The sequence below is a fragment of the Eucyclogobius newberryi genome, unplaced genomic scaffold (genome assembly GCF_026437365.1).
Source record: "Eucyclogobius newberryi isolate DKJ021-1_F unplaced genomic scaffold, fEucNew1.0.hap1 SCAF_207, whole genome shotgun sequence".
NCBI lineage: Eukaryota > Metazoa > Chordata > Actinopteri > Gobiiformes > Gobiidae > Eucyclogobius > Eucyclogobius newberryi.
Window position 1 is genome coordinate 53,278 of NW_027315843.1, and position 14,199 is coordinate 67,476.

Sequence of the window (14,199 nt, forward strand, 5' to 3'; positions counted from 1 at the left end):
CTGCAGTGTGGGGGACCTGCAGTGTGAGGGACCTGCAGTGGGGGGGACCTGCAGTGTGAGGGACCTGCAGTGTGAGGGACCTGCAGTGGGGGGGACCTGTAGTGGGGGGGACCTGCAGTGTGAGGGACCTGCAGTGTGAGGGACCTGCAGTGTGAGGGACCTGCAGTGTGAGGGACCTGCAGTGTGAGGGACCTGCAGTGTGAGGGACCTGCAGTGTGAGGTCTTACAAAATAAATTGAATTGAACAGTGTTAGAAAGATGGAAAGGTAAGGTAAGAGCCTTTATTTGTCCACACAACGGGGAAATTTCGATGTTGCAACACAAGTAGATACAGAAGTAAAAGAACAGATAACTTACAGAAAGCTTTAAGAAGAAAATAAATAAATAAATACTCTTAATAGAAACGCTAGAAAAGTGTGTCCTGTGATTTATTAGGACCAAGCTGAAGCTGTGAGCTAACCACTCTGCCACAGTGTGAGAGACAAGTGTGACGCCACTGTCTTTACTGAGGAGAGTCTTAAAGGAGATCTAAACCAGGACCAAAGAAGATCTAAACCAGGACCAAAGGAGATCTAAACCAGGGCCAAAGGAGATCTAAACCCGGACCAAAGGAGATCTAAACCAGGACCAAAGGAGATCTAAACCAGGACCAAAGGAGATCTAAACCAGGACCAAAGGAGATCTAAACCAGGACCAAAGGAGATCTAAGCCAGGACCAAAGGAGATCTAAACCAGGACCAAAGGAGATCTAAGCCAGGACCAAAGGAGATCTAAGCCAGGACCAAAGGAGATCTAAACCAGGACCAAAGGAGATCTAAACCAGGACCAAAGGAGATCTAAACCCGGACCAAAGGAGATCTAAACCAGGACCAAAGGAGATCTAAACCCGGACCAAAGGAGATCTAAACCAGGACCAAAGGTGATCTAAACCAGGACCAAAGGAGATCCAAACCCGGACCAAAGGAGATCCAAACCCGGACCAAAGGAGATCTAAACCAGGACCAAAGGAGATCTAAACCCGGACCAAAGGAGATCTAAACCAGGACCAAAGGAGATCTAAACCAGGACCAAAGGAGATCTAAACCCGGACCAAAGGAGATCTAAACCAGGACCAAAGGAGAGCCAAACCCGGACCAAAGGAGACTTGAGTCCAGCTCTGAACCGGGATTCAGCCCTGGACTCTATACAGGACCAGAGTAAGTTATAGGATGGAGGAGAAAGAGGAGGAGAAAGAGGAGGAGAAAGAGGAGGAGAAAGAGGAGGAGGAGAAAGAGGAGGAGGAGAAAGAGGAGGAGTAAGAGGAGGAGAAAGAGGAGGAGAAAGAGGAGGAGGAGAAAGAGGAGGAGGAGAAAGAGGAGGAGTAAGAGGAGGAGTAAGAGGAGGAGAAAGAGGAGGAGATAGAGGAGGAGGAGAAAGAGGCAGACAGATGGACTGGGGAATAAGTTGACACTGATCAAAGCCAAACAAACTGTTTCACAATAAAAGAGGAGGAGAGACATCTGGAGACGTTCCACACGTCTGTGATGAGAGACATCTGCTGCAGAGACGAGTGGGAGGCAGCGCTGTGGGCTCTGCAGAGGGACAGACTCATGGGCTCTGCAGAGGGACAGACTCATGGGCTCTGCAGAGGGACAGACTCATGGGCTCTGCAGAGGGACAGACTCATGGGCTCTGCAGAGGGACAGACACATGGGCTCTGCAGAGGGACAGACTCATGGGCTCTGCAGAGGGACAGACTCATGGGCTCTGCAGAGGGACAGACACATGGGCTCTGCAGAGGGACAGACTCATGGGCTCTGCAGAGGGACAGACACATGGGCTCTGCAGAGGGACAGACACATGGGCTCTGCAGAGGGACAGACTCATGGGCTCTGCAGAGGGACAGACACATGGGCTCTGCAGAGGGACAGACACATGGGCTCTGCAGAGGGACAGACTCATGGGCTCTGCAGAGGGACAGACACATGGGCTCTGCAGAGGGACAGACACATGGGCTCTGCAGAGGGACAGACTCATGGGCTCTGCAGAGGGACAGACTCATGGGCTCTGCAGAGGGACAGACACATGGGCTCTGCAGAGGGACAGACTCATGGGCTCTGCAGAGGGACAGACTCATGGGCTCTGCAGAGGGACAGACACATGGGCTCTGCAGAGGGACAGACTCATGGGCTCTGCAGAGGGACAGACACATGGGCTCTGCAGAGGGACAGACTCATGGGCTCTGCAGAGGGACAGACTCATGGGCTCTGCAGAGGGACAGATTCATGGGCTCTGCAGAGGGACAGACACATGGGCTCTGCAGAGGGACAGACTCATGGGCTCTGCAGAGGGACAGACTCATGGGCTCTGCAGAGGGACAGACTCATGGGCTCTGCAGAGGGACAGACTCATGGGCTCTGCAGAGGGACAGACTCATGGGCTCTGCAGAGGGACAGACTCATGGGCTCTGCAGAGGGACAGACACATGGGCTCTGCAGAGGGACAGACTCATGGGCTCTGCAGAGGGACAGACTCATGGGCTCTGCAGAGGGACAGACTCATGGGCTCTGCAGAGGGACAGACACATGGGCTCTGCAGAGGGACAGACTCATGGGCTCTGCAGAGGGACAGACACATGGGCTCTGCAGAGGGACAGACACATGGGCTCTGCAGAGGGACAGACTCATGGGCTCTGCAGAGGGACAGACTCATGGGCTCTGCAGAGGGACAGACTCATGGGACAGTCTGGAGTAACAATGTGGAAACCTCTCGCTCGTGGAAGTCGACACTCAAACGTGAAGCTCCAACAGCTTCACCATCACAGAGTGGGGGAAGTCCACTTTATATTTGACCAAACTACTACTGCGGTCAGCTGCCAGGGTCAGCTGCCAGGGTCAGCTGCCAGGGTCAGCTGCCAGGGTCAGCTGACAGGGTCAGCTGTCAGGGACAGCTGACCCTGTCAGGGACAGCTGACCCAATAAAAACAACTTTAAAACATGATCATTCTCTTTGAGTCAGTTTGTTTGCAGATGAACACAAACACAAACATGAGGTCATTGGGAAACATTCCTCTGGAGACGCTCCAAGGACACATCACAAACATGTCCAACCAGAGAATCACAACCAGAGAATCACAACCAGAGAATCACAACCAGAGAATCACAACCAGAGAATCACAACCAGAGAATCACAACCAGCTACAAACACTTCTAACAACCCTCAGGACCATTAACTCTTGTGCAACAGACACTTTATGAGTCAGTGAACACAGACAGAAGAATGTGACAGAGAAAGCCTCAGACACATGAGCCTCCTCCAGGTCTCCTGTCTCCAGTGCTTTTGGCCCCACTCACAGTTTGAGGCCCCACTCACAGTTTGAGGCCCCACTCACAGTTCGAGGCCCCACTCACAGTTTGAGGCCCCACTCACAGTTTGAGGCCCCACTCACAGTTTGAGGTCCTTCTCCCTCCAGCAGCACCAGAGGGACGTACGTGACCCGGTAGTTCTGCACTTTCCCGGGCGCGGCGTCCCAGCGAGCCGTCAGCGTGGAGGTCGAGGTGTTCACGATGTTCAGGTTCTGAGGAGGCTGAGCGGGCACTGATGGAGAACAGGAGAGAAGTTAGAACAAAGAGAAGAGAGCGGAGGGAGAAGATGAAGGGATGAATGAGGATGAGGAGCTGAGCTGGAGCTGAGAGGAGAGAGTTTGGGGGAGAAACGAGAAGACGAGGGTGAAGATGATCCTGTGAAGATGATGTTTGAATGGATGAAGTTATGAAAGTATTAAACACAAACAGATCTGAGGAGGGCTGGAGGACACTCTTAGAGACAACCCATGTGACCATGTGACCAATATGACCCATGTGACCATGTGAGCCATGTGACCATGTGACCCATGTGAGCCATGTGACCCATGTGACCATGTGAGCCATGTGAGCCATGTGACCCATGTGACCCATGTAACCCATGTGACCATGTGACCCATGTGATCCATGTGACCCATGTGACCAATATGACCCATGTGACCCATGTGATCCATGTGACCCATGTGACCAATATGACCCATGTGACCCATGTGACCATGTGACCCATGTGACCATGTGAGCCATGTGAGCCATGTGACCCATGTGACCATGTGAGCCATGTGAGCCATGTGACCCATGTGACCCATGTAACCCATGTGACCATGTGACCCATGTGATCCATGTGACCCATGTGACCAATATGACCCATGTGACCCATGTGATCCATGTGACCCATGTGACCAATATGACCCATGTGACCCATGTGACCATGTGACCCATGTGACCATGTGACCCATGTGACCCATGTAACCCATGTGACCATGTGACCCATGTGACCCATGTAAACCATGTGACCCATGTGACCATGTGACCATGTGACCCATGTGATCCATGTGACCATGTGACCCATGTGACCATGTGACCCATGTGACCCATGTAACCCATGTGACCATGTGACCCATGTGACCCATGTGACCATGTGACCATGTGACCCATGTGCCCCTTGTGACCCATGTGCCCCATGTGACCCATGTGACCAATATGACCAATATGACCAATATAACCCATGTGACCAATGTGACCCATGTGATCCATGTGACCCATGTGATCCATGTGACCCATGTGACCCATGTGACCCATGTGACCATGTGACCCATGTGACCCATGTGACCAATACGACCCATGTGACCATGTGACCCATGTGACCATGTGATCCATGTGATCCATGTGACCCATGTGACCAATATGACCCATGTGACCATGTGACCCATGTGACCATGTGATCCATGTGATCCATGTGACCCATGTGACCCATGTGACCCATGTGACCCATGTGACCAATATGACCAATATGACCCATGTGACCAATGTGACCCATGTGATCCATGTGACCCATGTGACCCATGTGACCAATATGACCAATATGACCCATGTGACCAATGTGACCCATGTGACCCATGTGACCCATGTGACCAATGTGACCATGTGACCATGTGACCATGTGACCCATGTGACCATGTGACCCATGTGACCCATGTGACCCATGTGACCAATGTTACCATGTGACCATGTGACCCATGTGACCATGTGACCATGTGACCCATGTGACCCATTTGACCCATGTGACCCATGTGACCCATGTGACTCATGTGACCCATGTGATCCATGTGACCAATGTGACCATGTGACCATGTGACCCATGTGACCAATGTGACCAATATGACCAATATGACCCATGTGACCAATGTGACCCATGTGACCCATGTGACCCATGTGACCCATGTGACCATGTGACCCATGTGACCCATGTGACCAATACGACCCATGTGACCCATGTGACCCATGTGATCCATGTGATCCATGTGATCCATGTGACCCATGTGACCAATTTGACCCATGTAACCCATGTGACCAATATGACCCATGTGATCCATGTGACCCATGTGACCCATGTGACCCATGTGACCCATGTGACCCATGTGACCATGTGACCCATGTGACCCATGTGACCCATGTGACCATGTGACCCATGTGACCCATGTGACCAATACGACCCATGTGACCCATGTGACCCATGTGATCCATGTGATCCATGTGATCCATGTGACCCATGTGACCAATTTGACCCATGTAACCCATGTGACCAATATGACCCATGTGACCATGTGACCCATGTGACCATGTGATCCATGTGATCCATGTGACCCATGTGACCCATGTGACCAATGTGACCATGTGACCCATGTGACCCATGTGACCAATATGACCCATGTGACCATGTGACCCATGTGACCATGTGACCATGTGACCATGTGACCCATGTGACCCATGTGACCCATATGACCCATGTGACCCATGTGACCCATGTGACCCATGTGACCATGTGACCCATGTGACCCATGTGACCCATGTAACCCATGTGACCATGTGACCCATGTGACCCATGTGAACAATATGACCCATGTGACCCATTTGACCCATGTGACCCATGTGACTCATGTGACCCATGTGACCCATGTGATCCATTTGACCAATGTGACCATGTGACCATGTGACCATGTGACCCATGTGACCAATATGACCAATATGACCCATGTGACCAATGTGACCCATGTGACCCATGTGACCCATGTGACCATGTGACCCATGTGACCCATGTGACCCATGTGACCCATGTGACCCGTATGACCCATGTGACCATGTGACCCATGTGACCATGTGACCCATGTGACCCATGTGACCATGTGACCCATGCAACCCATGTGACCCATGTGACCATGTGACCATGTGACCATGTGACCATGTGACCATGTGACCCATGTGACCCATGTGACCCATGTGACAATGTGACCCATGTGACCCATGTGACCCATGTGACCCATGTGACCCATGTGACCATGTGACCCATGTGACCATGTGACCATGTGACCCATGTGACCCATGTGACCATGTGACCCATGTGACCCATGTGACCATGTGACCCATGTGACCCATGTGACCATGTGACCCATGTGACCATGTGACCATGTGACCCATGTGACCCATGTGACCATGTGACCCATGTGACCCATGTGACCATGTGACCCATGTGACCATGTGACCCATGTGACCATGTGACCATGTGACCATGTGACCATGTGACCATGTGACCCATGTGACCCATGTGACCCATGTGACAATGTGACCCATGTGACCCATGTGACCCATGTGACCCATGTGACCCATGTGACCATGTGACCCATGTGACCATGTGACCCATGTGACCCATGTGACCATGTGACCCATGTGACCCATGTGACCCACTGGACCTGTAAAAACGATCTATTTCACTAGATACTGTTAAATATTGTTTTAAGACTGTTTTTAGACTGTTTTAGTCCTGTTTATACTGTTCATAGGCTGTTTTAACAATGTTTTAATACTGTTGAAAGACCCTTTTTAATTCTGTTTAAAGACTGTTTAAAGACTGTTTGAAGCCTGTTTAGAGACTGTTCAAAGACTGTTTAGAGACTGTTTAAAGACTGTTTGAAGACTGTTCAAAGACTGTTCAGAGACTGTTTAAAGACTGTTTGAAGACCGTTTAAAGACTGTTTGAAGCCTGTTTAAAGACTGTTTAAAGACTGTTTTGAGACTGTTTAAAGACTGTTTAAAGACTGTTTAAAGACTGTTTAAATTAAAGACTGTTTAAAGCCTGTTTTGAGACTGTTTTGAGACTGTTTAAAGACTGTTTAAAGACTGTTTAAAGACTGTTTTGAGACTGTTTAAAGACTGTTTAAAGACTGTTTAAAGACTGTTTAGAGACTGTTTAAAGCCTGTTTAAAGACTGTTTAAAGACTGTTTTGAGACTGTTTAAAGACTGTTTAAAGACTGTTTTGAGACTGTTTAAAGACTGTTTAAAGACTGTTTAAAGACTGTTTAGAGACTGTTTAAAGACTGTTTAAAGCCTGTTTAGAGACTGTTTAAAGACTGTTTTAAGCCTGTTTAGAGACTGTTTAAAGACTGTTTTAAGCCTGTTTAAAGACTGTTTAGAGACTGTTTTAAGCCTGTTTAAAGACTGTTTTAAGCCTGTTTAAAGACTGTTTAAAGAGTGTTTTGAGAGTCCAGCCTCCTCAGCGCTCACATGCTCCACATTAAACAGATGATAAATGGATGAATGAGTTTAAACTGTTTAAAGACTGTTTAAAGACTGTTTAAAGACTGTTTTGAGACTGTTTAAAGACTGTTTAAAGACTGTTTAAAGACTGTTTACATTAAAGACTGTTTAAAGCCTGTTTTGAGACTGTTTTGAGACTGTTTAAAGACTGTTTAAAGACTGTTTAAAGACTGTTTAAAGAGTGTTTTGAGACTGTTTAAAGACTGTTTAAAGACTGTTTAAAGACTGTTTAAAGACTGTTTAGAGACTGTTTAAAGCCTGTTTAAAGACTGTTTAAAGACTGTTTTGAGACTGTTTAAAGACTGTTTAAGGACTGTTTTGAGACTGTTTAAAGACTGTTTAAAGACTGTTTAAAGACTGTTTAGAGACTGTTTAAAGACTGTTTAAAGCCTGTTTAGAGACTGTTTAAAGACTGTTTTAAGCCTGTTTAGAGACTGTTTAAAGACTGTTTTAAGCCTGTTTAAAGACTGTTTAAAGAGTGTTTTGAGACTGTTTAAAGACTGTTTAAAGACTGTTTAGAGAGTGTTTAAAGACTGTTTAAAGCCTGTTTAGAGACTGTTTAAAGACTGTTTTAAGCCTGTTTAGAGACTGTTTAAAGACTGTTTTAAGCCTGTTTAAAGACTGTTTAAAGAGTGTTTTGAGAGTCCAGCCTCCTCAGCGCTCACATGCTCCACATTAAACAGATGATAAATGGATGAATGAGTTTAAACTGTTTAAAGACTGTTTAAAGACTGTTTAAAGACTGTTTTGAGACTGTTTAAAGACTGTTTAAAGACTGTTTAAAGACTGTTTACATTAAAGACTGTTTAAAGCCTGTTTTGAAACTGTTTTGAGACTGTTTAAAGACTGTTTAAAGACTGTTTAAAGACTGTTTAAAGACTGTTTTGAGACTGTTTAAAGACTGTTTAAAGACTGTTTAAAGACTGTTTAAAGACTGTTTAAAGACTGTTTAGAGACTGTTTAAAGCCTGTTTAAAGACTGTTTAAAGACTGTTTTGAGACTGTTTAAAGACTGTTTAAAGACTGTTTTGAGACTGTTTAAAGACTGTTTAAAGACTGTTTAAAGACTGTTTAGAGACTGTTTAAAGACTGTTTAAAGCCTGTTTAGAGACTGTTTAAAGACTGTTTTAAGCCTGTTTAGAGACTGTTTAAAGACTGTTTTAAGCCTGTTTAAAGACTGTTTAAAGAGTGTTTTGAGACTGTTTAAAGACTGTTTAAAGACTGTTTAGAGACTGTTTAAAGACTGTTTTAAGCCTGTTTAGAGACTGTTTAAAGACTGTTTTAAGCCTGTTTAAAGACTGTTTAAAGAGTGTTTTGAGAGTCCAGCCTCCTCAGCGCTCACATGCTCCACATTAAACAGATGATAAATGGATGAATGAGTTTAAACTGTTTAAAGACTGTTTAAAGACTGTTTAAAGACTGTTTTGAGACTGTTTAAAGACTGTTTAAAGACCTACCCACTGGAGCCGTCAGCACTGCAGAGAGTCAGAGAATTGTGTTACTACGGTTACACACATCACAATCTACATGGACACGTCTACAGAGACACGCCCACAGATGCATTTACATGGACACGTCCACAGACACGTCCACAGATGCATCTACATGGACAGGTCCACAGAGACACGCCCACAGATGCATTTACATGGACACGTCCACAGAGACACGTCCACAGATGCATTTACATGGACACGTCCACAGAGACACGTCCACAGATGCATCTACATGGACAGGTCCACAGAGACACGCCCACAGAGACACGTCCACAGATGCATCTACATGGACAGGTCCACAGAGACACGCCCACAGAGACACGTCCACAGATGCATCTACATGGACAGGTCCACAGAGACACGCCCACAGAGACACGTCCACAGATGCATCTACATGGACAGGTCCACAGAGACACGCCCACAGAGACACGTCCACAGATGCATCTACATGGACAGGTCCACAGAGACACGCCCACAGAGACACGCCCACAGATGCATCTACATGGACAGGTCCACAGAGACACGCCCACAGAGACACGTCCACAGATGCATCTACATGGACAGGTCCACAGAGACACGCCCACAGAGACACGTCCACAGATGCATCTACATGGACAGGTCCACAGAGACACGCCCACAGAGACACGTCCACAGATGCATCTACATGGACAGGTCCACAGAGACACGCCCACAGAGACACGTCCACAGATGCATCTACATGGACAGGTCCACAGAGACACGCCCACAGAGACACGCCCACAGATGCATCTACATGGACAGGTCCACAGAGACACGCCCACAGAGACACGTCCACAGATGCATCTACATGGACAGGTCCACAGAGACACGCCCACAGAGACACGTCCACAGATGCATCTACATGGACAGGTCCACAGAGACACGCCCACAGAGACACGTCCACAGATGCATCTACATGGACAGGTCCACAGAGACACGCCCACAGAGACACGCCCACAGATGCATCAACATGACACGCCCACAGATGCATCTACATGGACACGCCCACAGGCTGAGCAGCTGAAGGAGAAGAAGCACCGAGCTTCCTGCAGTACTGCTCAGCGCCTGTAGAGGCTTCAGCAGCAGAAGAGGGAGAACGAGCTGATTTAAATATAGTTGTGACACGCAGTCATTTTAGATTTGATTGGCCAATCACCGCTCGCCTTTGTTGCCCTGACCACACGACATCAAATCTGTTCTGATTCAGTCAATCATTTTAATCATGTGATCAAATGTGCAGCTTTATTTTGACAATGAAAGATTAAATAACAATGCACAGAATACACAACAACAACAACAATGCAAAATGTGTTACATGGACAGGTGTGTGTGTGTTACATGGACAGGTGTGTGTGTGTGTTACATGGACAGGTGTGTGTGTTACATGTTGGTGTGTGTGTTACATGTAGGTGTGTGTGTTACATAGACAGGTGTGTGTGTTACATGTTGGTGTGTGTGTTACATGTTGGTGTGTGTGTTACATGGACAGGTGTGTGTGTTACATAGACAGGTGTGTGTGTTACATGTTGGTGTGTGTGTTACATGGACTGGTGTGTGTGTTAAATGCTGGTGTGTGTTACATGGACAGGTGTGTGTGTTTCATGTAGGTGTGTGTGTGTTACATGTAGGTGTGTGTGTGTTACATGGACAGGTGTGTGTGTTACATGTAGGTGTGTGTGTTACATGTAGGTGTGTGTGTGTTTACATGTAGGTGTGTGTGTGTGTGTGTTACATGGACAGGTGTGTGTGTTACATGTAGGTGTGTGTGTTACAGGTAGGTGTGTGTGTGTGTTACAGGTAGGTGTGTGTGTGTGTGTGTTACATGTAGGTGTGTGTGTTACATGCTGGTGTGTGTGTTACATGTAGGTGTGTGTGTGTGTGTGTGTGTGTGTTACATGTAGGTGTGTGTTACATGTAGGTGTGAGTGTTACATGTAGGTGTGTGTGTTACATGTAGGTGTGAGTGTTACATGTAGGTGTGTGTGTTACATGTAGGTGTGTGTGTTACATGTAGGTGTGAGTGTTACATGTAGGTGTGTGTGTTACATGTAGGTGTGTGTATTACATGTAGGTGTGTGTGTTACATGTAGGTGTGTGTGTGTGTTACATGTAGGTGTGAGTGTTACATGTAGGTGTGTTACATGTAGGTGTGTGTGTTACATGGACAGGTGTGTGTGTGTGTGTTACATGTAGGTGTGTTACATGTAGGTGTGTGTGTGTGTGTGTTACATGGACAGGTGTGTGTGTTACATGTAGGTGTGTGTGTTACATGTAGGTGTGTGTGTGTTACATGGACAGGTGTGTGTGTGTTACATGTAGGTGTGTGTGTGTGTGTTACATGTAGGTGTGTGTGTTACATGTAGGTGTGTTACATGTAGGTGTGTGTGTTACATGGACAGGTGTATGTGTTACATGGACAGGTGTGTGTGTTACATGTAGGTGTGTGTGTTACATGTAGGTGTGTGTGTTACATGGACAGGTGTGTGTGTTACATGTAGGTGTGTGTGTTACATGTAGGTGTGTGTGTTACATGGACAGGTGTGTGTGTTACATGTAGATGTGTGTGTTACATGTAGGTGTGTGTGTGTGTTACATGTAGGTGTGTGTGTTACATGGACAGGTGTGTGTATTACATGTAGATGTGTGTGTTACATGTAGGTGTGTGTGTTACATGTAGGTGTGTGTGTGTGTGTGTGTGTTACATGTAGGTGTGTGTGTTACATGGACAGGTGTGTGTGTTACATGTAGGTGTGTGTGTTACATGTAGGTGTGTGTGTTACATGTAGGTGTGTGTGTTACATGTAGGTGTGTGTGTGTGTTACATGTAGGTGTGTGTGTTACATGGACAGGTGTGTGTGTGTTACATGTAGGTGTGTGTGTTACATGTAGGTGTGTGTGTTACATGTAGGTGTGTGTGTGTGTGTGTGTTACATGGACAGGTGTGTGTGTTACATGTAGGTGTGTGTGTGTGTGTGTGTGTTACATGGACAGGTGTGTGTGTTACATGTAGGTGTGTGTGTTACATGTAGGTGTGTGTGTGTGTGTGTGTTACATGGACAGGTGTGTGTGTTACATGTAGGTGTGTGTGTGTGTGTGTGTGTTACATGGACAGGTGTGTGTGTTACATGTAGGTGTGACCTACGTGTGCGCTCGTCACCCATCAGGTCCTCGCTCTCGGACTTGTCGGGGTAAATGGCCGTCACAGTCACAGAATACTTTGTGTCCGAGTCCAGGTCCGGCAGAACGTGGCTCGTCTCGTCTGCGTTCAGGATGGCCTGGAAAACAGAACAATGTGGTCTGAACCGGGATTGGACTAGGTCTGGACCGGGTCTGAACCGGGATTGGACTAGGTCTGGACCGGGTCTGAACCAGGTCCAAACCAGAGCCATATAAGGTCTGGATGAGTTTTTTTGGCAGGTCTGATGGATCTTGAGTCTTGCTGGAACAATGGGACCATCATGGGACCATCATGGGACCATCATGGGACCATTATTGGACCATTATGGGACCATCATGGGACCATCATGGGACCATTATTGGACCATTATTGGACCATTATGGGACCATCATGGGACCATCATGGGACCATTATTGGACCATTATGGGACCATCATGGGACCATCATGGGACCATTATTGGACCATTATGGGACCATCATGGGACCATCATGGGACCATTATTGGACCATTATGGGACCATCATGGGACCATCATGGGACCATTATTGGACCATTATTGGACCATTATGGGACCATCATGGGACCATCATGGGACCATTATTGGACCATTATGGGACCATCATGGGACCATCATGGGACAATCATGGGACCATTATTGGACCATTATGGGACCATCATGGGACCATCATGGGACAATCATGGGACCATCATTGGACCATTATGGGACCATCATGGGACCATTATTGGACCATCATGGGACCATCATGGGACCATCATGGGACCATTATTGGACCATTATGGGACCATCATGGGACCATCATGGGACCATTATTGGACCATTATGGGACCATCATGGGACCATCATGGGACCATTATTGGACCATTATTGGACCATTATGGGACCATCATGGGACCATCATGGGACCATTATTGGACCATTATGGGACCATCATGGGACCATCATGGGACAATCATGGGACCATTATTGGACCATTATGGGACCATCATGGGACCATCATGGGACAATCATGGGACCATCATTGGACCATTATGGGACCATCATGGGACCATTATTGGACCATCATGGGACCATCATGGGACCATCATGGGACCATTATTGGACCATCATGGGACCATCATGGGACCATCATGGGACCATTATTGGACCATCTTGGGACCATCATGGGACCATTATTGGACCATCATGGGACCATCATGGGACCATCGTGGGACCATCATGGGACCATTATTGGACCATTATTGGACCATCTTGGGACCATCATGGGACCATTATTGGACCATCATGGGACTATCATGGGACCATCATGGGACCATCATGGGACCTTTATGGGACCATCATGGGACCATTATTGGACCATAATTGGATCTTAGGAAATTAGATCTTTGTTAAAATGTGAGCAATAAAAAGAGTAAAGTTTGATGGTTTAATGATAATAACACTTTGATGGTCCATAACTCTGGGGCAAACTTCAAACACTGTTGACTTTAATAATGACGCGTCTAATTGAAAAAAGCCTCGAGTGTTCAGTGCAGAGCTGGGCGTGGCCACGCTCTGGGACTCATAAACGGGGCTTTACTCACAGCCGACACAAACTCACAAAATGTGCCGGAGAAAAGCAAAGAACAAATGTGGTTTTGTTTCATTGAATTAAATATCTGTTTGTTCTATGTTGTGACACCTCTCGTCCTGCAGAGGGCGCTGACGCACCAGGACGTCCCGCCACAAGAACACTTTCTATTCCCTCTGTCCATGGACAATAAATAAATGATAAATAAACCCTTGGTGTGATTTCCGGATCCTATCAGTACTTAGGGTTAGTCCTGGCTCTACATCAGCT

The 14,199-nt window shown here is 47.1% G+C and overlaps 1 protein-coding gene across 1 annotated transcript in view; it reads right to left on the bottom strand.

Annotated features, from left to right (window-relative positions):
• The window catches only part of LOC140370066 (collagen alpha-1(XII) chain-like), a 140,914-nt gene that overhangs the window by 44,835 nt on the left and 81,880 nt on the right, over positions 1-14,199 (bottom strand). The window contains exons 17-18 of the mRNA XM_072457001.1: positions 12,305-12,437; positions 3,428-3,576 (exon numbers count right to left, since the gene is read on the bottom strand). Of these exons, the coding sequence (XP_072313102.1) occupies positions 3,428-3,576; positions 12,305-12,437 (282 nt within the window). The remainder of the gene's footprint in view (positions 1-3,427; positions 3,577-12,304; positions 12,438-14,199) is intronic.